This window comes from Coenobita brevimanus, chromosome 23, assembly GCF_032717465.1.
Source record: "Coenobita brevimanus isolate Jiangsu-jjx chromosome 23, ASM3271746v2, whole genome shotgun sequence".
Classification (NCBI taxonomy): domain Eukaryota; kingdom Metazoa; phylum Arthropoda; class Malacostraca; order Decapoda; family Coenobitidae; genus Coenobita; species Coenobita brevimanus.
The window spans coordinates 51,924,992-51,949,484 of record NC_136976.1 but is presented as its reverse complement, the minus strand read 5'-3'; the positions used below and the strand labels follow the sequence as shown (position 1 = coordinate 51,949,484).

At 42.7% G+C, this 24,493-nt stretch overlaps 1 protein-coding gene across 1 annotated transcript in view; it reads left to right on the top strand.

Annotated features, from left to right (window-relative positions):
* jbug (filamin-type immunoglobulin domains fbug) overlaps positions 1-24,493 on the top strand; it is a 355,562-nt gene that overhangs the window by 118,205 nt on the left and 212,864 nt on the right. Inside the window, exon 7 of the mRNA XM_080267010.1 lies at positions 19,765-19,920. Within this exon, the coding sequence (XP_080123136.1) occupies positions 19,765-19,920 (156 nt within the window). The remainder of the gene's footprint in view (positions 1-19,764; positions 19,921-24,493) is intronic.

Genomic DNA, 24,493 nt, shown 5'->3' with positions numbered 1-24,493 from the left:
ACATATCACTACGGCAGAGCGTGACGTTTCAGTGTTAAGCAGTAGTAACGTGACGCCCACAGAGCTACAGTGCCTGAAGATAATATGGCTCTTCGGCACGCAAATTAAAATCTGACCATGTTCTGATGGACGTGGGTGACTAACGATTTTCCTTGCAGTTTATTTTCGGTAAGTACTTAAATATCCTGTTGTATATTGTTGCTTCACAGTACCGACATAGTTTATATCATTAACACGCGAGGAGTACTTAGCCGTAATTGGCAGATAAGTCACTGAGAAACAGGCTTTACGAAATCTCCAAAGTCAACAAGAACATGGCCCATTGACAGGAAATAATGAAGTGCGCACCGGTGAAATCAGGCTGGTGCGCATGTGTTTAGTCCGGTGCCGTGGGGATTCCGTGGACTGAGAGGGCATGTGGTTGATGTTTTTTTCCACTTTCGTACATTCTCTGTCCATCTTTCTTGATCCTGCCTCACCCAGTCCTTAGGTGGGGAAAAGGGTCAGAACAGTGATGATAAAAAAGGCAAGTAAAAGAAAACACCCGGAGGACTTGATGGTGAGTGCATGGTTAATGTAGTCTGTTACTGATACCGTCTTAAATAATTGTCACATTGAGGTTATGTCTCAGAAAAATTATAAGAGGATGCATTCTTCACCAAATAACCTTACCTGATAAATTACCATAGATGACACATTAAAACCTAAAATAATCAGCCGTTTAGAAGCCAATAGTTTTGTTTCAGTTCAAAGTGACCACTAGGGTATTTTCGCTTATTTTTCTGTTCATTTTGACAGACAGACAGACAGACACACACACAAACACACACACAAACACACACACACACACACACACACACACACACACACACACACACACACACACACACACACACACACTGTCTGTCTATCTGTCTACATAAAATCCTGACTTTTTCGCTACCTTAGGATTGCAAAGTAGTATCCACAATCGAGGAAAGAGGAAATGCTCAAGTGGGAGAATTATCAACAGCTTACACAGTTACATGAGCCACACACTCACTCACACATCATGTCCCTCGCAATCCTGGCTTCTTCTGTCAAGTCTAACCATCTGCATAGTTTTTTCCTTTATCGGTAACATACACCTTGAACATAGTCATTCCGTCGACTATATAGTAAAACAAAATAAAGTAAAGAGATAAGAGACCCCAGACCCTTATCGTGTTCTCCTCCCTTCATACCCGCATAACAGGCTTTCTTACACACTCATCTGCCCACCACACACTCACTATCATCTTTAAACTCACTCATACATATACCTTTTTCACCGCGTTGTCTGCATTCATTCTCTCCATATAACCATACCACCTCTTTTAGCAATGGACTTCCTTAGCACACACTCTTCTGCAGTCAAAATCCTTTCCGTATTCCCCATTTTTCGTTACTCACATCGTTTATTATATCCATTCTGCGCAGCTCTTATCACACGTATCACCAGCCCCATTTTCTCTGCTTTTAAGTGTGGTTTCGTGGGAGTAGGTAAGGTGTGGGTGTGTGGGTAGGGTGTGTGGAGGAGTAGGTATAGGTTCTGGGGGTGTGGGTGGGCGTGAGGGGGTGGGCAGGGTGTGGAGATATAGGAAGGGTGTGGGGGTGTGGATAGGGTGTGTAGAGGAGTAGGTATAGGTTCTGGGGGTGTGGGTTGGCGTGAGGGGGTGAGTAGGATGTGGAGGTGTAGATAGGGTGTAGGGGCGTGGGTAGGGTATGAGGGTGCTGGGGTAAAAGTAGGGTGTGGGGGTGTAATTAGGGTATGTGGATAGGGTGCAAGGGTGTGGATAGGTTATGAGGTTATGGGTAGGGTAGGAGAGTGTGGATAAGATGTGGAGGTGTAGAAAAGGTGTGGGATATAGGTAGGGTGTATGGATAGGGTGCGAGGATGTGGGTATGGTAAGAGGGTGTGGGTAGGATGTGGAGGTATAGGCAGGGTGTGGATTGGGTGCAAGGATGTGGGTAGGGTATTGGGTCGTGCGTAGGGTGTTAGGGTGTAGTTAGTGTTTGAGGGTGGGTTTTGCGGTGTGATAGGGTGCATTGGTGTGTGGGGAATGAATAGGTTGAGGATGTGTGGAAAGTGTAGGGGTGTGGATAGGGTGCGACGGGGAAGGTAAGGTGTGGAGGTATGGGTAGGGTGTGAGAGTGTAGATAGGGTGAGAGAGTGTGGGTAGGGTGCTTAGGAGTGTGTTGATATGGGTGTCAAGGTGTGGGAAGGATGTGTGAGGGTGTAGGTAGGGTGTTGGTAGGTGTGGGGGTGTTAATCGGGTATAGAGGAATGGGTAGGATGGGGATATAAAGGTAGGGTGGAGGTATAGGAGTAGGGTGTGGGGGTGTGGGTTGGGTGTAAGGATGATGATAGTGTGGACGGGTGTGGGTAAAGATGCAAAAGTGTGGGTAGGGAATGAAGGTGTGGATAGAGTGTGGGGATGGAGGTAGGATATGAGGGTTTGGGTAGGGTGTGGGTCGGATGAGTGGGATTGTATGTAGGGTGTTGGGGTGTGGGTAGGGCGGAAGAGTGTGGGTAGGGTGAGAAGATTTGGATGGGGTGTAGGGATGGAGGTAGGGTGTAAGTGTGTAGATAGGGTGTGGGTGTGTGATGTGGGGCTTTGGGTAGGTTGCATGGAGGTGTAGGAAGGATCTGGGCAGGGTGTGAGGGTGTGGGAATTTAGGGTGTGTGGATATGGATAGAGTGTGGGGTCGCGGTAAGATGTGAGGGTATGGGCAGGGTGTGCTGATGTATCCAGGGTGTAGGGGTATTGGGGTTTGGGTAGGGTGTAGGCAGTGTCTGGGGGTGTGGGTGTGTGGAAAGGTGTGGATGAAAGTCAGACTCAAGGTATGTCCGGTTTTGCGTGTGTGTGTGTGTGTGTGTGTGTGTGTGTGTGTGTGTGTGTGTGTGTGTGTGTGTGTGTGTGTGTGTGTGTGTGTGTGTTCTTACCTACCTTACCTAATTGTTCTTACCTCATTGTATCCTTACAGGAATGAGTCAAGCTCATACTGTTCCGTGTATCAAACCATTTTATCATACGTATCCTTAAATTTATGAATATTTTTGGGACACACTATTTCATTCGGTAGTGCATTCCACTGATCATTTGCCCTATTTGGAAAACTGGATTTCCTTACGTCTTTATCGCCTCTTTCTTTATGTAGTTTTTTGCAGTGTCCTCTTGCCGATGTTTCCGGATAGGTTATATATTCATTTATGTCTGTTTTCTCTTTCCCCGAGATGCATTTATATAGCATAACCATGTCTCCTCTTCTCCTGTAGTGTTGGTAGGTTCAACATTTCTTCTTAGATCCCTTAAGCATGGTACCCATCTTATAGCTGCCCTTTGTACTTTTTCAATCTTTGTTTTTTGAGATAAGGATTCCAGACTACTGATGCATACTCCAGGGTTGGTCTGATGAATGATTTTATAAACTTTCTGAGCATGTCGTCATTTATATATGTGAATGCTATTCTCATATTAGCAAGCAGTGTATACTTGTTACGCACCTTCTCACTGATGTGGTCAGCAGGAGATAATCTGTTACTGATAATCACTCCTACGTCCTTCTCCCTTCATGATATGTGTAGGGCTGAACATCCTAACTTTCAATCCCAATCTGGTCGTTTTTCACTTTTACCAAACTTCATTCCATGACACCTGTGAACATTAATTTCCATTTGCCATTTATTGCTCCATTCCTGAAGTTTATTAAATTCTTCTTGTAGCTGTCTGCAAGAATCTGTGTTAGTAATTCTCCTTTGTATTTTTGCATCATCAGCAAACATATTTAGGTAGCTTCCATTTCCAGTGTTACTGTCTGTGTCACATATATACACTAAAAATATAATTGGTGCCAGCACTGAGCCCTGTGGAACTCCGCTAGTTACTTCCATCCATGATGAGAAATTTCACCTTAGCACTGTTCTCATTTCCCTTTTTCTGAGAAAATCCTGCATCCAACAGTACAGGTTGCCTCGGATACCTCCTTGATGGTACACTTTCCATAAAAATCTTCCATAAATATGTGTGTGTGTGTGTGTGTGTGTGTGTGTGTGTGTGTGTGTGTGTGTGTGTGTATGTGTATGTGTGTGTGTGTATGTGTATGTGTGTGTGTGTGTGTGTGTGTGTGTGTGTGTGTGTGTGTGTGTGTGTGTGTGTGTGTGTGTGTGTGTGTGTGTGTGTGTGTGTGTGTCATGGAGGTGGCATGTGGGTGGTGTGGGCTGGGGTGAAAGGTGATGGGGACAGAATAATATGTGGGCGAGTGTGGGATGTGACGTTGGGAGGAGAGGGGAGGGGGAGGAGGAACGAGAGAAGGACAAGTCTAGAATGCGAAGGTGTACGAGTAGGATGTGTGGATTCATGCGTGTGTGTACGTATGTACGTATGTATGTATGCATAGTTCCATAGTTCATTTACACTGCCTTGAAACCGTCTAACAATATAATGACATCCCACAAAACTACGATTGTCACCTGTTATCAGATGAGTTGGACTTTCTCATCATTATTCCGGAAATTCAGAGAGTGTAGAGGAATGGCATGATGTGTATATGTGTGTGTGTGTGTGTGTGTGTGTGTGTGTGTGTGTGTGTGTGTGTGTGTGTGTGTGTGTGTGTGTGTGTGTGTGTGTGTGTGTGTGTGTGTGTGTGTGTGTGTGTGTGTGTGTGTGTGTGTGTGTGTGTGTGTTAGGGTGGTAGTTTAGTGGAGGCAGTATGGTGTAGGGTGCGGTGCGAGGAGGGTGTGTGTGTGTATATGTGGTGGGACTCCCATCTCACGCTCCAGGAGGCCTCACTTCACTCACCAAGGTGCTGGCCTCTGTTGGTGCTGCTGCCGTGTTTGATGTTGTCACCTGTGCTCTGGCGGTGGTGTCTGTGTTTGTGTATGTGCGTTAGTGGGCTGTCATCTCTGTCCTACTTTCTCAAGTACGATTGTTTTCTCGTTAGTTATTTGTGTATCTTTGGGTCTCCGAAGACACTGTAGTCATGTAAATTCATTTGATAATGCGGTGCTTGTGGTTCCTAACATATTATGTATATTGATTAACAGTACGCAGTCCAATATCCATGCACCTTGTCATTTGGTCGTGCTACTACAGATTATGTGTAATGTTCAGTGCAATTCAGGTGTTGTACATATAGTTCCATGCAAAATCTGTAATACATTTTATATAGGGCCATCTGGAAATGACCTGGGAACCAGGATGTCACAGCATAAGTGTTTGCAAGGACGGCCCAACAGAGTAGAGGTTTATTCCAATATAAAGCATCCAGTGATCACTTTGACTGGGCAGGTTCAAAGTAAGTTACTAGCAAGGTCAAAAAGCTTCGATGAAGGAAATATAATTGAATCATAATTTCTGGTACATGAGAGAATGTAAACATTAGCAGTGACCATTTTTAATGTGATAACTAATCAACAGACTTAAATGTACAGCAGTATCACCCAGACTAACATTCTTTGTAGAGGCTTGCTATATGGTTAGGATATTAGTTCAGCTGAGATGAAGTGAGGTGAGGTGAGGTCATGGTATGTCAGGTCAAGTTAGGTCCCCCTTTGATCTGTCTCCCTTCCTGCTGCAAGTGTGTTTTATACACAGTATATATATATATATATATATATATATATATATATATATATATATATATATATATATATATATATATATATATATATATATATATAAAAGGCGTCATCGGACTGAAGAGGTTGACACGTAAATATTGATGAAGGCAAAACCACAGATATCGACGTCAATTTCTGAAGCCCGTGAAGAAGATAAAACACTTGCGGCATCTCTGTCATTGCTGACTGCTCAGTGCGCCGTGGGACTCAGGCTAATCATCTGTAACAAAAGCTATCACAAGTGTCTGTTAAAGAAAAAAAATTGCTTTCCTCTTCCCTCGGCTCACTGGTTACTCACCCCGCCACAACGGGTATCGCATTTGTATTTTTTCCTTGTCGCCTCCTTTAACCACATTTGTACTACAGGGCTTTCACAAGCCGAGTCAAGTCGTTTGGTAGCAAAAAGAGTAAAACAATAGTAAATAGCTTAGACAACTCAGACACAAGGAATGAGGGTGGTCTTTTTCAGGTAAGATTCAGTTTCTCTTCTGTGTGTGTGTGTGTGTGTGTGTGTGTGTGTGTGTGTGTGTGTGTGTGTGTGTGTGTGTGTGTGTGTGTGTGTGTGTGTGTGTGTGTGTGTGTGTCAAATTAACGTTGAGAGTTCATATTTTAGTAGTGCTCATCCCTTCTGTCAGAGAGAAGGAGTGACTGTATTGGAGGAGAATGTAGCTGGAGAAGTGTGTAAAGTGTGAGAGAAGCAGTACTGTGACGGTGGTGTGAGTTTAAGTGTGGCGTGAGAAGGGTAAATTCTTTCGTGAGATGCGAGTACTGAAACTAGTGTGATTTATTATTATTATTGTTATTATTATTATTATTTTTATTATTATTATTATTATTATTTTTATTTTTATTATTGTTGTTGTTGTTGTTGTTGTTGGTGTTGGTGTTGTTTTTGTTGTTATTAGTGGTGGTGGTGGTGGTGGTGACAGAAAGAAATATTAGAAGCATGAGTGAAAAGCGAGGTGTATGAATAGGGTGAGTGTGTGTGAGGCGTATGTAGGGACAGTGACCATCACACCTCCCAGCTATATCCAGTTACACTCGACACCACACCACCACAGTTTTTCCTGCCACACACCGCACTACCACACCACTACACACCTCATTATCACATCATGCCCACCACACCAGCCACACACAACATAATTCAGTAATATACCACAGCCCATTACACATCATATCTTTTCAGACCACACCACACTACACCCCTCAACATAATTGCAATATCACATCACACCACACTACCACCACACCTCTCCTGGCACCACACCACATCATTTCCTGCCTCGCCACACCACATCTCCGTACAGTTTCCCGCCACACCATGCCAAACTTCCCCGTACTGCATCAACTTTGCAACACAACACACCGCACTACACTCATCTACACCATCCGTACACCATTTCCTGCCAACACCACCACCACACTGGTTCCTGGCACACCACACAAGTTCCGCAGTATATTTTTCGACTCAACACATCACACTATATATTGCCACAAGGGATGGATGGTTAGACAGATAGACAGATTGATTGATAGGCAGATATGGTAAAGCAGATAGACAGATACAGACAGGTAGATAGGTAGGTAACTAGATATAAGCAGACAGGTAGATAGGTAACTATATAACAAATAGATTGCTAGACGATTAAATGGATATAGAAATTTGTAGTGAGCAAGACAGATCGATAGATAAATAAACAGTATACCGAGATGCAGTATCGGGCTGTAAAGTAGATAGATAGACAGAAAAATAGGTAGAGAGATAGGTAGATAGATATAGATAGTCGGATAGATAGACAGACGAATAGGTAAATCGATAGATAGATCCAGAAGTGCAGTACTGGTGGTACAGACAGGTAAGCGATAAGGCAGGTGAAGACAGAGAGAGCAGTGCAGTGTCAGGCATTACTCTGATAGAGAGACAGGCAGATGGGGTTACAGACATGAACAGATGGGTAGGTGCCTCAGTGATAGACTCAGTGACCAGCCCGAGATAGTGAATGGTGGGATTGTAAGAGACATTTGTAACACACACACACACACACACACACACACACACACACACACACACACACACACACACACACACACACACACACACACACACACACACACACACACACACACACACACACACACACACACACACACACACACACACACACACACACACACACACACACACACACACACACACACACACACACACACACACACACACACACACACACACACACACACACACACACACACACACACACACACACACACACACACACACACACACACACACACACACACACACACACACACACACACACACACACACACACACACACACACACACACACACACACACACACACACACACACACACACACACACACACACACACACACACACACACACACACACACACACACACACACACACACACACACACACACACACACACACACACACACACACACACACACACACACACACACACACACACACACACACACACACAGAGTGAGAGAGGGAGAGAGTTCTGATAAGTACGAAAGAATGCACTACAAAAAGGACCTGTGTATGGGAGGAGGAAATAAGGTTGAAGGAAGAGGAGGAATGTTCGTGTAAGAGTTCAGAGTTTCCCAGACACAGACGAGGTGGTCTCTTCGTGTACCCAGAAAGACTCATACACTGATAGAAGAAGAGAGTTTGAAAAGTTAAGTATAGTAAAAGGCTGAACCCGATCCACCCTGCAGGAATACTGTATAATGACCGAACAGCCTGAGGGAACATTTAAGAAAGACAAAGTGTTAGTAACAACGAAGTGATCCGACATACAGTCTCAGACCCAGATTAGTTATCCTCTTAATGTCACAGATCATGCACGTCCTATATACAGTAAATAGCATTTTAATCATGGGGATTGGTTCATACTTTGAAATTCCATTGCATTAGGCAGCCTGTCCGCCCATCCTTTATGCATTCCTATTCTACCACCACCACAGGAAAATAAGAGACCCACTGCGACAAAATCTGAGGTGTTTATTAATATTTTTATTATCATTACATACATATGCATGTCAACGTACTGTACGTGCCCAGACATGCACATGCACATGCACGTACACATACATATTTATGGTAAACAGACACATCCAAAAGTTGCATATATTGTCCAAGATATTCATGCATATTTTAGAAGAAACACGAATATGAATTTTAGATTGATATTGCAGACATACATACCAGTGATCTGAGATATGAAACTATTACTCCCTGGAATGATTGTTTATCCTAGACACTGCGATATGTAGATTTTTTAAAAAGGGAGAGGAAGGGAGGGAAGAATAAAGTGTTTTGTGAGAGATGCGCTTACTTCATTAGCGGCAGATGTGGTTTGTTCATCAAAGAGAGAGAGAGAGAGAGAGAGAGACGGGGAGTACCTTTGTAAGTGGAATAGGTGTGTGTGTGTGTGTGTGTGTCACCGGGTCGGTCAGGATCACTTTGATGGTCGTGATCGTCAGCTTTTACCCTCCCGGAAGGGAGCTGAGAGCTCATATAGTCCGATCTAAGGGCAAGGCTGTGACCTTCACACACGCACACACCCGTCCCCTTGCTCCAGGGGGACAGTAACCACCCACTTCGTCAGTGAAACTTTTCGCAACCTGAGCGAGGCGCGAACTCCCGTCCACCAGTTGGCAAGCGAGAACGTTACCACTGCACCAGCGAGCGGTGTGTGTGTTTGTGTTTTAACGCGTAAGGTGGGAACATTCTCACAGCCTCCGCCACACCTCACACCATCTAGCATACACCGTTACTCGCTGTATAGGCACACACACACACACACACACACACACACACACACACACACACACACACACACACACACACACACACACACACACACACTCTACCTACAACATCCATCTCGCCACAGACACCACATCCGTAGTGATTAGAGTGGGGCTTTGTGGTGGTGGGTTTAATCCCGGCTGTGGCAGGAAGCAGTTCGTGGGTTTGCATTTAGTATCAGCGTGGTTACTGCTCTCCCATATGGCCGCAACACCGCCACTGCTACCGCAACACCAGATCCTAATGTGGTATCCCTAGTGCCCAGTGACATATGAGGGCTGCAGTGTACCGTAACCTCCTTTAGTTGGTGTGTCGTAGGTGGATTGCTGAAGCTCAGGGACCAACGTTCTGGTTTATGCACAGAATCATATGCAGTAAAATAAACAGCTGAACAACAACAAATGCCTCACATCTTCTGCGTAATGCACTGGCGCGCGCGCGCACACGCACACGCACACACACACACACACACACACACACACACACACACACACACACACACACACACACACACACACACACACACACACACACACACACACACACACACACACACACACACACTCGGTCTCGGACAAGGAGGTGCTTGATGAAATGAAAAAAAGAAATCGAAGAAAAATCCTGCGTTGAAGGCAAACAGACTTAGGAACAAGGCAGGTGTGTTGGGGTAGTCTGTGTGGTGGCAAGCGTGACAGGAATCCCTGCCTGTCTGATGTAGTAGTTGTTGTTGTTGTGCTTTTTGCGTTGTGTTTTATTGTATTTTGTTGTGTTCCGTGAAGTTGAACTAGGTGGTCATGAGTGTGTGCGAGTCGTGAGAGAAGTGTGATGGACTGGTAGGTAATTATAAACGGTAAAAACAGCCAGCCCTATATTACATCCCTCAGGTGTTGGTGGGGAAGAGGAAACCGTACAAGCAACTATAGTTCATTCATTTTATCTAAGCGGAGATTTTCGAACGTTTTTAGCTTGTTTCTCGTAGCTCAGTAATACAGTAAGACGAAAAAGACAATATTGCGGTTCTACGTCCATTCCATGGCACTTCTTTATGAATAGCGCTATGTTTTAGTGTTACTCTCTTGCAGTGTTTCACACTGATATTGGAGAGACGCTAATTTTGTATCTGATTAAAGTAGTCTAGTTTCGAGTTTCTGTGCCCGTTGCAAGGTGTACGGGCCTGCGGGTAGACTACTATAGACCGAAGGGTAGGGTACTGTATACCGAAGTTTAGATTACTGGGGCCTGAAGGATAGGGTACTGTAGACTGAAAGATGGGTACTGTAGACCGAAGGGAAGGTAGCCTATTGTAGAACGGGAACATTTAAGGATAGGCAGCCGACATATACGCATGGTGGCAGTACGCGGTTTAAAATATTCAGTCACTTCTTGGAGGCTGGAACGTATACGTGCGTGATGCATCTTCCCCACTCCAACTAGCACCAGGCCTGGTATGGTGTAGATGAGAATTTACGCAGCTCGAATGATCACGTGAGAGGGGTGTGCTGCTTATTTTCGCTGGACACTCATATTATAGTTCTTTTACTGTACTGATTGTAATATTTCCCTTTCCTGTGTTTTTCTCTTACTCATCCCCTTATATATATATAATATATATATATATATATATATATATATATATATATATATATATATATATTGATAGATAGATAGATAGATAGATAGATAGAGAGAGAGAGAGAGAGAGAGAGAGAGTATATGATGAGGAAGAGGAAGAGGAGGAGGGACAGGAGGAGGAGGAGGATAATGATTGATGACGACGATGGTAATGACTTGCATGTGGGTTCTTGACCAAAGTAACTCTTCATTAACCAACCGAATAGAGTGCATGTTGTGGAGGAACGGAGGTTCGATTATTTTCCTGATATCCGGTAACACTCATGTAACGCACACTACAACCTGCTCGATAATTAAAGAAGCATAGAATGTGGCTGACAGAACAAGAAAAAGGCCATCTCTGCTAACCAAACCCATCCCTACAGTACTGCAAAAGAAAAGAAATAATTATTTATGGGCAAGGCAGAGACGAACCCTATGGATTAGACTCTCCATTAACTGTGGTCACGGTGAAGATCAACTACTGTGCAAAATTTTGTGTACCTACGTAAAAACTTTGCCCCGCCCCCCCCACCTGGGGGATGGCTATCGGGGTGAACGTCTACCAGTATGAAAAATTTCGTGTTTCTAGGTTAAAAACTATGTCAGTACATGAAGGCTTTGGCCACAACACCCAGAGGCCAGCCTCCCCCCCTCCTCGGGCGGATGAGGTGGCCTCTGGGAATAGTCTGTCCAAATCGTCTTTCGAGTAAAGGTCTACCACTGTGCAAAAATTCATGGTCTTAGGGGTGAACGGGGTCCCACCCTGCCCAAAACGTGCCCCGGGTAAACGCCAACCAATAAGCAAAATTTTGTGCTTCTGGCCGTGCATACCGGGATCCGCTGAGGCCACCCTCTCCCATGAGGGAAGACTCCCGGTGGTATCATCCTTCCCATAACGTGGCTGGGGTAAACATCTATCAGTATGCACATTTTCGTGTACTTCGGTTGAAAATGTTGGCCTAACATAACGGCTTTTGTCAGGAACACTGGGGTTGCCCTCTCTCCAGAGTTCCCACCATGTCTATAACATGGCGCGAGTGAAGCTCTGTCATTTTGCGAAAATTCATGTTCATATAGGTTAAAAACTGGCCGTGCTTAGCGGTTACGGGTGGGACGTTCGGGATCCGCCACTCCCGTAGGGGACGGCCCTCGGGGGTCCCATTATGTCTGAAACTTGGCCCGGGGTTAGGTCTACCAATGTGCTAAATTTCGTTTTCCTACCACTTTGCGTAAGCTCAGACTCCCATTCCTGAAAAAATGCACAGTAACTCAGAGAGAAGGAGGGAAAGAGGGGGTGAATGAGACGCGTATGGAGAACACTGTATTTGGCCTCTCGTGTGGGTGCGTAAACAAATAAAGGTTTCAGTAGACCTATTGATGTAAATAAATTGAAAAGCTTGAGCACATGAAGGGTGAGTACGTGTATTATATCCATGCTAATGACAAACGCTTTATTTAGCTGAGAAGTCCCTCGTAGTAACGGTGTTGGTATCCCCGTGCTCTCCATAAGGCATATTATCATTGGGTTTGGATGTTTCGTATCACCTCTTCCCTTGCAATTAATTTTGCGCACCTCACCTTAATCTCATCAATCCGAGACCGTGTCAAACAACAGTAGGAATAAAATACTGATGAAGTCAACATATTGAAACAATCTCAGGGGTAGGAGGCCGCGGCACCTTTTCTCTGCCGACCTGTTTTGCATATTACACCCTGATATTCCTTTGTACAGTACCTAATCTAAGTTCTGTATCCCTGACATCGGTATAGCTTGCGTCCATAACACAAACGAGGATATATTAACTTTATTATTTAGGACACATTGAGGTATTTGAGTTAGCGAGGGATGATTTTATAAACTTTAGAAGAATAGGTAGCATATAAAGTAGAAATTGGGGTTATGATGATGATATTGATACTAACGGTGATGGTGATACTGATGAGGCTTGTAATGCTTGTGTGGGATGAGGGGAGTGTTAATCCCCCTCACTACGATAATGATATTACTCTTTTCCTCTCGCTGCCGCCAAACCGTTTAATTAAGCTCCAGAAGGGCCCCTTTGACCTAAGAAAGTAAACACAACCTCCATTAACCTATTCACTGCGCTGACAAGTTTTTCATATCTTACTACCACCAGACAATTTTGTTCAACTTAGGCGAGACCTTTCACGGTGAGGGGTTTCAGTTTAGGCAGGGAGTTTAGGCTGTGTGATCACCAGAGAGATATCTGCTGGTAACTCAGTCATCATCATCATCATTGTCGTCGTCATCATCAATAAATAAACAGTGCCAAAATAATTTACAGCAAAATGGTAGCGTGCACCATGCAGAAATAATCTAGTAGGGAGAAATGCTTCTGAGCCTCGTAAGGCTGTGAGAATATTAATGATGGAGCCTGCTGAGCCAGTTAGAAAAATTATGAATAGTTATTTCGTGGTCAGTTTCTTTTATGCATCCATTCATACATAATCTGTTTAATTCTGTCATTTGTCTGTTTTTTGTGTTATCATTTCACGGTACCGTGCCTTGTTCAATTGGATCAATTATACTCACAATATTGACATAGTTGTACAAGAAGAGGATCCAAATGCGGCCAAAACTGCCGTGTCTTTTGTATACACAACTTTTCACAGAGTAGGTATCGTTCAGCTGTTTTCCTGCCTCGAAGGTCATGTTTCTTTTTCTCCTACTCTTTGTTCAGGTGGAAAATTATTCATGATTATTCAGAGTAGGAAGGTTAAAGTCCGCACTATGAGGGCGCCATATATGAAGCACAAAGGCAGTAGGTGGTGTTTGTGGAGGGGGCGGCGGCAGGTGTGGCCTGTGAAGGAGGTGTGAGGAGGAGGAGGGAGTGTGAGGAAGAGGTGTAAAGGAGGAGGAGGGCGTGTGAGGAAGAGGTGTAGAGGAGGAAGGAGTTAGAGAATGAGGTGCGAGGAGGAGGGAGTGTGCGAGGAGGAGGGAGTGTGAGGAGGAAGGAAGAAATGATATGGGAGGAGGAGGAGGGAGTGTGCGAGGAGGAGGGAGTGTGAGGAGGAAGGAAGAAATGATATGGGAGGAGGAGGAGGGAGTGAATAATGGGATGTAAGGAGGGAAGGAGTGAATGTGATGTAAGGAAGGAGATGTGCGGAGGTATGCAGTGAAAAGATGTAATGACGAATGGAATGTATAGGAGGTTTGAGGAAGGAGGCAGTGTAGTGAATATACATGGGTAGATTATAGATTCCTGAGTAGGTAATGTGGGAAGGGATCAGTGTGTTATAAGGGTGTTATTGCGGTGGTCTAGGGTTAGTAGGGATGTCATGAGAAAGGGGAAGGGTTGTGGTCACACTCAGCCGCACCGCCTCCCCTTCCCACTGTACAATACACAAGCCTCCCCCTCCCCCCCACCCTCTCTCTGCCACGCTCCACCACCACCACCACCACCACCACCACCACCATCATATTCGGGGAAGTCACATATAGGATGATGAAATTGTGTGTGTGTGTGTGTGTGTGTGTGTGTGTGTGTGTGTGTGTGTGTGTGTGTGTGCATTACGATCAGGACCATATACATACGATCCACACACACACACACACACACACACACACCACTCGCTGGTGCAGTGGTAACGTTCCCGCTTGCCAACTGGTGGACGGGAGTTCGCGCCTCGCTCAGGTTGTGAAAAGTTTCACTGACGAAGTGGGTGGTTACTGTCCCCCTTGAGCAAGGGGACGGGTGTGTGCGTGTGTGAAGGTCACAGCCTTGCCCTTAGATCGGACTATATGAGCTCTCAGCTCCCTTCCGGGAGGGTAAAAGCTGACCATCACGACCATCAAGTGATCCTGACCGACCCGGTGAATTACACACACACACTGTGCTTACATTGAAGATCTCTTAAATACAGAAACCAAAGCTCTCCCAACTGAAATAGGCCAGTCACCTGCATATAATAGAAACTTGGTTTTGCGTAAGAACATAATATCCACACATTTAGTACATCACAAACCAACGTCCACCGGACAGAAACAATATTGCATCTGCCTCTCAACAATACCAAACCCTTGGCGCAAGTTCTTGTTAATAAAAACATAAGGGAAAAAAAAAAAAAAAAAAGCTCAGATTATACATCAAGCTGTTCTAAATAGACAAAAATCGATCTCATTTTGTATAACATTTCACAGGATATAAACAATATCTGTATCTACGTTCCATAATCAGCACGAGACTTTTTTGCGGAATTCCTTAATTAAGGTCTGTCACCGAATCATAGACTGTGTAGTTCAAACACTGAAGACGAGTGAACAGTCGGATACAAACCTTCATGGTCCACGTGGCTGGAGCATCTTAACTCACGAGATCACCAGGAGCCCAGTGTGTTATATAGTTACCACTCAGCATGGTAAGTGATGTTCGACCAACAAGAAAATTTTTGGCTTGTTATTTATTGTAGTCACTGTATCGAGTAGATGGTGTGCACCCGCACCTCCCAGCGGTGCAGACACAAAAACCAAGCACCTAACCGAGCATATTAACGATGCCAGTACCTCACAGCACACATTGCTGTCTGTAGCTCCAGTGTTTAGGCTTCACCAGGAAAAGACACATCGGTAATATCACTTCACTGAGAGATCTCAGGGTGCGCCCCCGAGTCGTGGCCAGTTGCTCGTGAACAGCCGGGTTTCCTTGAAGAATATATATATATATATATATATATATATATATATATATATATATATATATATATATATATATATATATATATATATATATGAGCCTCTGTGGTTCAGTGGTAGAGTGTGCGTTTCGTACACAGGTGAACCAGGGTTCGCGCCCCGCCAGGGTAATAAATTGGGAGTGTTCATCCGGCCACGTACTGCGTTGCCGGACACAAGGGGTGCTGTGGTTAAACCAATGTCGCTTACTATAAAGTACGTTTTCATCCAGTCGGCTTGCGCGGGGCGATTACGCTTGGTTCACAGACTACACACACATCTAAAGCCTCTCCAACACTACAATTACACTTACAACCACTTCTCACCTTACATACAATCTCTAGCAGACAGCCTAAGCCACTTGGTAGAGATACATTGGCTGTATCGTCCCGACTTCGGTCGGGATAGGCCGGTCCTGCAGTGGATACTCAAACGGCTGATGATTATATATATATATATATATATATATATATATATATATATATATTGAGGAATACGGAATGGAAGAGGAGCGTTATACTGTATATGGACACCCTGTATACTTGTAAATCATATGCTGCCCCCTTTTCCCACATAATTGTGTTTATATTTACGAGGTACATTGTCATGTTTGAAGTGAGGTCTGGAAGAGGATGCATTGTGTCCCTTATGAGGTAATGCCTATGTTTGGCTGCATTGCCTTGGGATGTGCGTTTCATCACCTGGTGCTGCAGACGTGACAGTCTGTCGCTTCAGTAATATTCTTTGTTTATGATGTTCACATGTGTGTTGAGAGGATCTGAGTCATTTGGTTTATAACTGCATTAATTAATCTTGCTCTGTTAAACTATAAACACATACATACCAGGCTGAATTTCAGTCACGACCTTTGTATTCTAAATATTGACTTCTAGACACACCATCTTAACTACATAGATACCCAGAACATATATATATATATATATACAAGTATACCAGTATATACAAATATACATTAGTGCACACACACACACACACACACACACACACACGCACGCACGCACGCACGCGCGCGCATACATATGGTGTGCAAGCTCCATCATAAACAGAGACAACCATTCTCACCCACACAATCACTCCCACGCACTCACACAAACATTCCTCCTTCACATCCTCCCACTCTGCGTCCCACGTTTGTCTCACCTGAACCTGTACCAACAATTAAACTCCCACATATAGCTGGCGTCCCTCTCAGACTTTCATATATACGTACATATACATTGCCCGTACCTGCACTTGTATATTCCCTACACATAAAGGGTACCTACATCTGTAGACACATACTAATCCATTCCCTACACAAATATCACTTATATTTGATCCGGACACGCACGCTCGCGCGCACGCGCGCACACACACACACACACACACACACACACACACACACATTCTCTCTCTCTCTCTCTCTCTCACACACACACACACACACACACACACAATTCTCTCTCTCTCTCTCTCTCTCTCTCTCTCTCTCTCTCTCTCTCTCACACACACACACACACACACACACACACATTGTCGACATGTTTGCTCTCTGTGTACCATGCAGATTCAGAGTGATCGTGCTGGCTGAATGTGTCTCCTTCCTTTTCCCTGATCTCATATTCTAGTGAGTACTAGGAGGCTTTCTGGCACAACCTTAGTAATATATCCTGCTTATTATTTCACTTGAATGTCTTTTGTATCTTGTGTATTATCGACCTAGTTTTTGTATCACTGACTAAAATATTAACTTGTCATATCCAAAAATAAATATATAAGGAAGAACTGAGAAATCTTCCCTTGACGTTTCTGAGTTTCGGAACGTGGGTTAATGAAATTCCAGAAGTGCTGGTAGTTACTAAAGGAAGCGTCTTCGTTCTTCATCTTACATCACTTTTATGAATTTTACAAAGCTGAGGCAATTGTAATCTCCCCTTCAACATTACAGAGAGTACCTGGGAGGTCGTTTTTATCAAATTGGGTGCTCAGAGATTCCTGCAATGCACGGAGTTAGTAAATGTTTCACTTTCCTTGTACTTCCTCTATCTTTGTAAAACTCATATCTGATGAAAATGGAAAACTGTAATCATCCCCTAAACGTTATAGTGAGGTCGTTTGACTGTGGTGGTGGTTCAGAGATTCCTAACTGACATGGAGGTGCTATGTGTGTAAAATAAAAGTAACCGTGTTCAGAGAACAGAGAAGCTGGATATAGGCTACATTCTGCATTATGTATGTATGCATAGGCAGATAGATAGATAGATAAATAGATAGATAGAATGATAGATAAGGGGAATGAATGGAGGAAGGTTTGAGATGAGAGCATCGATATACTCTTATACTGTATAGAGCTCAGAGGATGAGAGTCATGGAGAGATGTGATATATAAAAAGGGAAATGAGAGATTTAGTGAAAACATACAGTCATTTTAAAAGCACAAATAAATGAATAAAAATACTTGTTCTAAACTAATTATTTGAGAAGAATTAAAAGCGTGGATGAAGTAAAAATACAGTAGGTGAAGGAAGATAAGTGAGCTGATGGAGGAGCAGAAGTGAGTGGATTAAGGAGTAGAAGTGAGTGGATTAAGGAGTAGAAATGAGTGCATTAAGGAGTAGAAATGAGTGGAAGGAAGAGAGAAGTGTGTGAATGAAAGAGAGTTGCTTGAGGGACCGACATGAGTACAAGTGAGTGGACTGAGGATTAAGAATAAATTGAGGGAAGAGCAGAAGTGAACAAGTAAGCTAACTGAATACCAGAAGTAAGCTGATTTTGGGTTACAAGTGAATGGACTGAGTAGAAATGAATGAAGGGAGATGTAGAAGTGAGTGGATGAAGGAAAAAGAGAGAGTTGATTGCGGGGTAGAAGTGAGTGGATTGAAGAGCACGAGTTGACTGAGAAGTAAAAATGAGTGGGGGGAGGAGTACATGTGAGTGGATTCAGGAGTTAGATGGGGTGGAAGGAGTAGTAGAAGTGAGTGACTGGAAGAGTTGAATAAGAATGGATTAGCTCCTTCAGTCAGATCATTTGTACACTGATGTCTGCAGTAAGACGTTATTCAGTTGCATGTTTTAGGGCAGCATGGTGAGGGAAAATATAATCACCTTCACGAGTGACGTGGTAAATTTCTGAATGGCTTAGTCCTTAAAAAAAAAAAAAAAAAAAAAAAAAAAAAGGAAAGTCTCTTGAGATGTTTGGTACAGGTACATGAATAGTGCTGTTTCAGGGCAGTCAGTCGAGAAATAAGGCCATGACAGTGAGTGTTGGTTAGAACAAGAGCATCACCAGCAACATTAAAGAGCTGGTTAAAAAGAAAATCTCTATGGAAAAAGTAATCGCAACTTAGATTTTGCAGATGATGAAATACATAGGTAATACAGTATTGGTTTTAGTGCAGTACTGTACATTGTAAAAACTTTTGCAACAAAAAGGGGAGCACACGAAGCACAGTATGAGAGTACTACAAAAATGATAAAGGAACTACAAACTACTGTATTTTGATTTAAGTATTGCACTACAGTATGTGTAAACAGGGTTGTCATAGTGTACCGTATTTTGGCTGTAGGCATTTTGATGGCACCTGTACCCACTTTGTAGTCATGTGGCCATAGGCACAAGACTCCGTTGGTGCTGGATGCAGTGGACTCCAGAAGGAAGGAATGCAAACTAAGGAAAGAATCAGTAAAGAGAACATTGGGAGATATAATTTTCCTCGGTATCTTGCTGATTTTTAAACTCTGTTTTTGTTGTACTACCTTGACCACAGCTATTTTTACATTGATTGTGACTATGTATGGGTAATATAAAGGCCTATCTCACAGTGTACAGTACAATTACTTTTACAGTACTTTCCTATTTCCCTGTCTTGTGTAACATACAGCTATAAAAAAATCCAAGTGTATTTATCTCAGTTTGATCCTCATATGTTTATAAAAGAGTGCTTCCCTAACTTGTTTCTTCTCACAGGTGCCTTTTAAAATCGAGTTTCTGACAAAGGAGGTGGTGGTGAGTGAGTTGGAAGTGTATGTCAGTGGTCCATCAGGGCCCTGCAGGGTTGACCTTGACATCTCCCCGAGAGGAGGCAAGGGGGTCTTTGTTCCAGAGGAGGTTGGCTATTATGAGGTAAGGAATTTCAACTTTGTGTTGCCTCAGTAATGCTGTACTCTACTGCCAATCTGTAATAGTGAAAAACTACTATAAATACATTATTAGTCAATAGATAAATAGAACACAGTTCCTTTGTCTGTACATACAGTACACCCATACCCTGGTATCTGGCAGTGTTGTGTACCAGTGGGGGTGTTTGGTCAGTATGTCAGATGTCGAACCAACTTTCCTCATAAGATACTGAAGAAAAGCCAGATGCAATCCAGACCCAAACCCAAACTCTCGTATACCTTACTCAGTCAAATGTGACTGACAGAGAAACACCATAGGTAGTATTATTATCCTTATAAACAATACTATAGCTAAAAAATGGCACATCAAACATCACATGCGGGAGGGTAGGGTGGTGGGACGTGCGATGTTCAACACCACTTCAGGGCAACTGTCTGACAGTGAGTTGACAACCATGCAAGCAACTGACACCCTGCCAAGCAGGGATGGGGGAGGCCGGGGGGGATGGGGAGGAAGACAAGAAGGGATGGGGGAGGGAGACAAGTGGGGGTGGGGGAGGGTGGTGGAACAGGGAAGGAGACAAGATAGTCAACGGCCAAACTGCTCTACTACCCCCCCCCACATTTCACTTACCCACTCATTCACTCTCACTCACTGACTCACTCACTCTTTCACTATTCTTCCTTACTCACCACTCTTCCTTGCTCGCTCGCTCACACACACACACACACACACACACACACACACACAAATAATCCCAACACAAACAATCCAAAGTTAGTCAGAGATTCAGTAGATATAAACAAATCTATAGTAATCACTGGCATAGAAGAGGAAGAAGTAAAAAACAAGATCACAAGAGACAAAAAGGGGATGGCAAATGTAATGAGCTTACTGAAAGAAGTATCAGAGGAAATCTGTAGTAAAGACATAGAGGAACACAAAAGGTTAGGGAAATACAAGAAAAGCAAGACAAGACCTCTAAAGGTGACTTTCCAGAGTGTAAACACTGTGGAAGAGATACTGAAAAATGCAAAGAATCTTATGGAAAAAGAGGAGTTCAAAAATGTATGGATAAAAAGTTGCCTAACACAAGAGGAACTGGAATTACTGAAAGAGAAAAGGGAGGAAGCAAAAACAAAAAATGAGGGATGATCAGAAGAGGAGAAGAAGAAATTTTTTTTACAAAGTAATAGGATTGCAAGTACGAAAGTGGTACACAAACAGGATGGAATAAAAAGGAGGAAGGTAGTAAAACCATGTCATGACAAGTATATAAACAAGATGATAAAGTTGATGTACTCAAATGTGGATGGAATGGTATCTAAATTACTAGAGATGAATGATTATGTCAGAGAAAATGAACCACAAATAATATGCCTAACTGAAACAAAATTAACACCAAGGATATCCAATGACATACTAAACTTAGAGGAATACAGTATATGGAGAAGAGACAGAAATTTTAAAAAAGGAGGAGGAATTATAATATTAACTAAGAAAAATCTAAAAGTCAATGAAATAAAACTAGATATACCATCACAAGTAGAACTGACTGCAGTAGAGATCAATACATCTGAAGGGAAAGTAATTGTAGCCAATTTGTACATGCCACCCAGATCAAACACCTGGGAAAGAGACGTATATGAGGAGCTGGCAGAGAGTACAATTCAGAGTTTAAGATCATTATTACATAAAATGGAAGAGAAATCGGAAAGAATTATACTAACTGGGGATTTCAATACATATATAAATTGGAATACTCTACTGTAGATATAATTAGCCAAGAAAGCTGTTGGGACCAAAAGCTCCTGGATCTCGTGCAAGAGTTTTTCCTAACGCAACATGGGAGGGAAACCACCAGAAAAAGAGGACTTGATGTACCTTCAGTGCTAGATCTAATATTTACTAGGCAAGAAAATGATATTGACAGTTTAATATATCACCCTCCACTCGGCAAAAGCGATCATGCAGTACTAAATTATAACTTCAGGATAGCATATGACATAGTTAACTGCAATGACAGTTACAAAAAGAGCCTAAATTATAAAAAGGGAAATTATCAAGACCTAAAGAAGTATTTCTTAGAAGTTGATTGGGAAAATGAGCTTAGAGGACAAGATTTAAATGCTGTATATAAAAAAATCTGTGAATTTTATGAAATAGGAGTCCAGAAGTACATCCCACAGCACAAAGAAACAGATAAGAAAATACAGAAATGGTTCAATACAGAATGTAAAAAATCAAAAGAAAGAAGAGATTTGTTGTGGAATAGATACAGAAGACACAATAGTGAAAGGGCGTATGATAATTACAAACAGGCAAGAAACGATTATACAAGAATAAGGAGGGAAGCCCAAAAACAGTTTGAGGAGGATATAATAAATAAAAGTAGTGATCAACTAAAGCTGTTTTACAGCTACATCAGAAGCAAAACCAAAGTAAAAGATATAATACAATCCATTACGGACGAGGGAATCACTTATACGCAAGAGAAAGATATTTGTGAAGCACTAAATAAGAATTTCCAATTAGTTTTTACAGAAGAAAAAAATTTTGAGCGGGACTATGTGGAACATGCATGTCCACACATACTACCAGATATACAAATAGCAGAAAATGTAATACAGGAGGAGTTAAGTAGATTAGACAGAGGAAAAGCAAGTGGTCCTGATGAAATTTCATGTTGGGTGTTACGAGAATGTGCAAAGGAGTTAAGTAAACCATTATTTTTAATTTTCAAGAAATCCTTGAGTCAAGGTAAACTACCTGATATTTGGAAAAAAGCAAATATTGTCCCCTTATTCAAGAAAGGAAATAGACAAAATCCACTCAACTACCGAGCAGTATCACTGACCAGTGTTGTAAGCAAGGTATTAGAAAAGCTTACAAGAAAAGCTTGGGTAAATCATCTAGAAGAACACAGTATGATAACAGAAAGACAGTTTGGTTTCAGAAAAGGAAAATCATGTGTTACTAATCTGTTGAGCTACTATGACAGAGTAACAAACACAATACAGGAAAGGGAAGGATGGGTGGACAGTATCTATTTAGATTTCAAGAAAGCTTTTGACACAGTACCACACCAAAGACTTTTATGGAAACTGTACCATCAAGGAGGAATTCGAGGCAAACTGTTTTGTTGGATGCAAGACTTTCTCATAAAAAGAGAAATGAGAACAGTACTAAGAGGAAACTACTCATCATGGAAAGAAGTGACTAGTGGAGTACCACAGGGTTCAGTGCTGGCACCAATCATGTTTTTAGTGTATATAAATGATATAAACAGTAACACTGGAAATGAGAGCTATCTGAATATGTTTGCAGATGATGCAAAAATGCAAAGGAGAATTACTAACACAGACTCTTGTAAAGAGCTACAAGAAGAATTAAATAAACTTCATGAATGGAGTAGTACATGGCAAATGGAATTCAATGTGGACAAGTGTCATGTAATCAAGTTCGATAAAAGTGGAAAAAGACCTGATTGGGATTATAAGTTAGGAAATAAAACCCTATACACATCAGAAAGAGAGAAGGACCTAGGTGTGATTATCAATAACAGACTATCTCCAGCTGATCACATCAGCGAGAAGGTACGGAACATGTATACACTGCTTGCAAATATGAGAATAGCATTCACATACATAAATGAAGACATGCTAAGAAGGATAATAACATCATTCATTAGACCAACCCTGGAATATGCATCAGTAGTCTGGAGTCCTCATCTCAAAAAACACATAGACAAGATTGAAAAAGTTCAGAGGGCCGCTACGAGATGGATACCAAGCTTAAGGGACCTAAGCTACGAAGAAAGACTAAATAAACTGAATCTACCAACACTAGAGGAGAGAAGGAAAAGAGGTGACATGATAATGCTATATACAGTACGTGCATATCAGGGAAGGAGAAAATAGACATAAATGATTACTTAACATATGGAGAAGCATCAGCAAGAGGACACTGCAAAAAACTGCATAAGAAGAGAGGTGATAAAGATGTAAGGAAATTCAGTTTCCCAAACAGAGCAATTGATCAATGGAATGCACTACCGAATGAAATAGTGTGTGCCAAAACAATTCACAAATTTAAGGATATGTACGATAAATATGGTTTAAGACACGGGACAGTACGAGCTTGACTCATTCCTGTAAAGATGCAAGTAGGTAAGAGCAATTAGGTAAGAACACACACACACACACACACACACACACACACACACACACACACACACACACACACACATGGGAGACAAGCGGGGGTGGGGGTTGGGGGGATGGAGATGGAGACAACCAAGTGTGGGGGAGGACAGGAGGAAAGGGAGGGAGACAGGCCTGGCAGTGCTGAGTGTGGTGGGGGATGAGTGTGGCGGGGGATGGAGGAGGGACAGGGGAGGGGGAGAAGAGGGGATGGGAGGAGGATGGGAGAGCCTCATTTCAAACCTAGGGAGATGTTGGATGTTGGACTAGAGAGACAACGGACATTCAAATTGTTCGGATTGTGGGAATGTTCCCCTATTTATTGTGTTCGGTCTAGCAAAACACCGGTTATCGATGTGTCAGATAACGGGGTA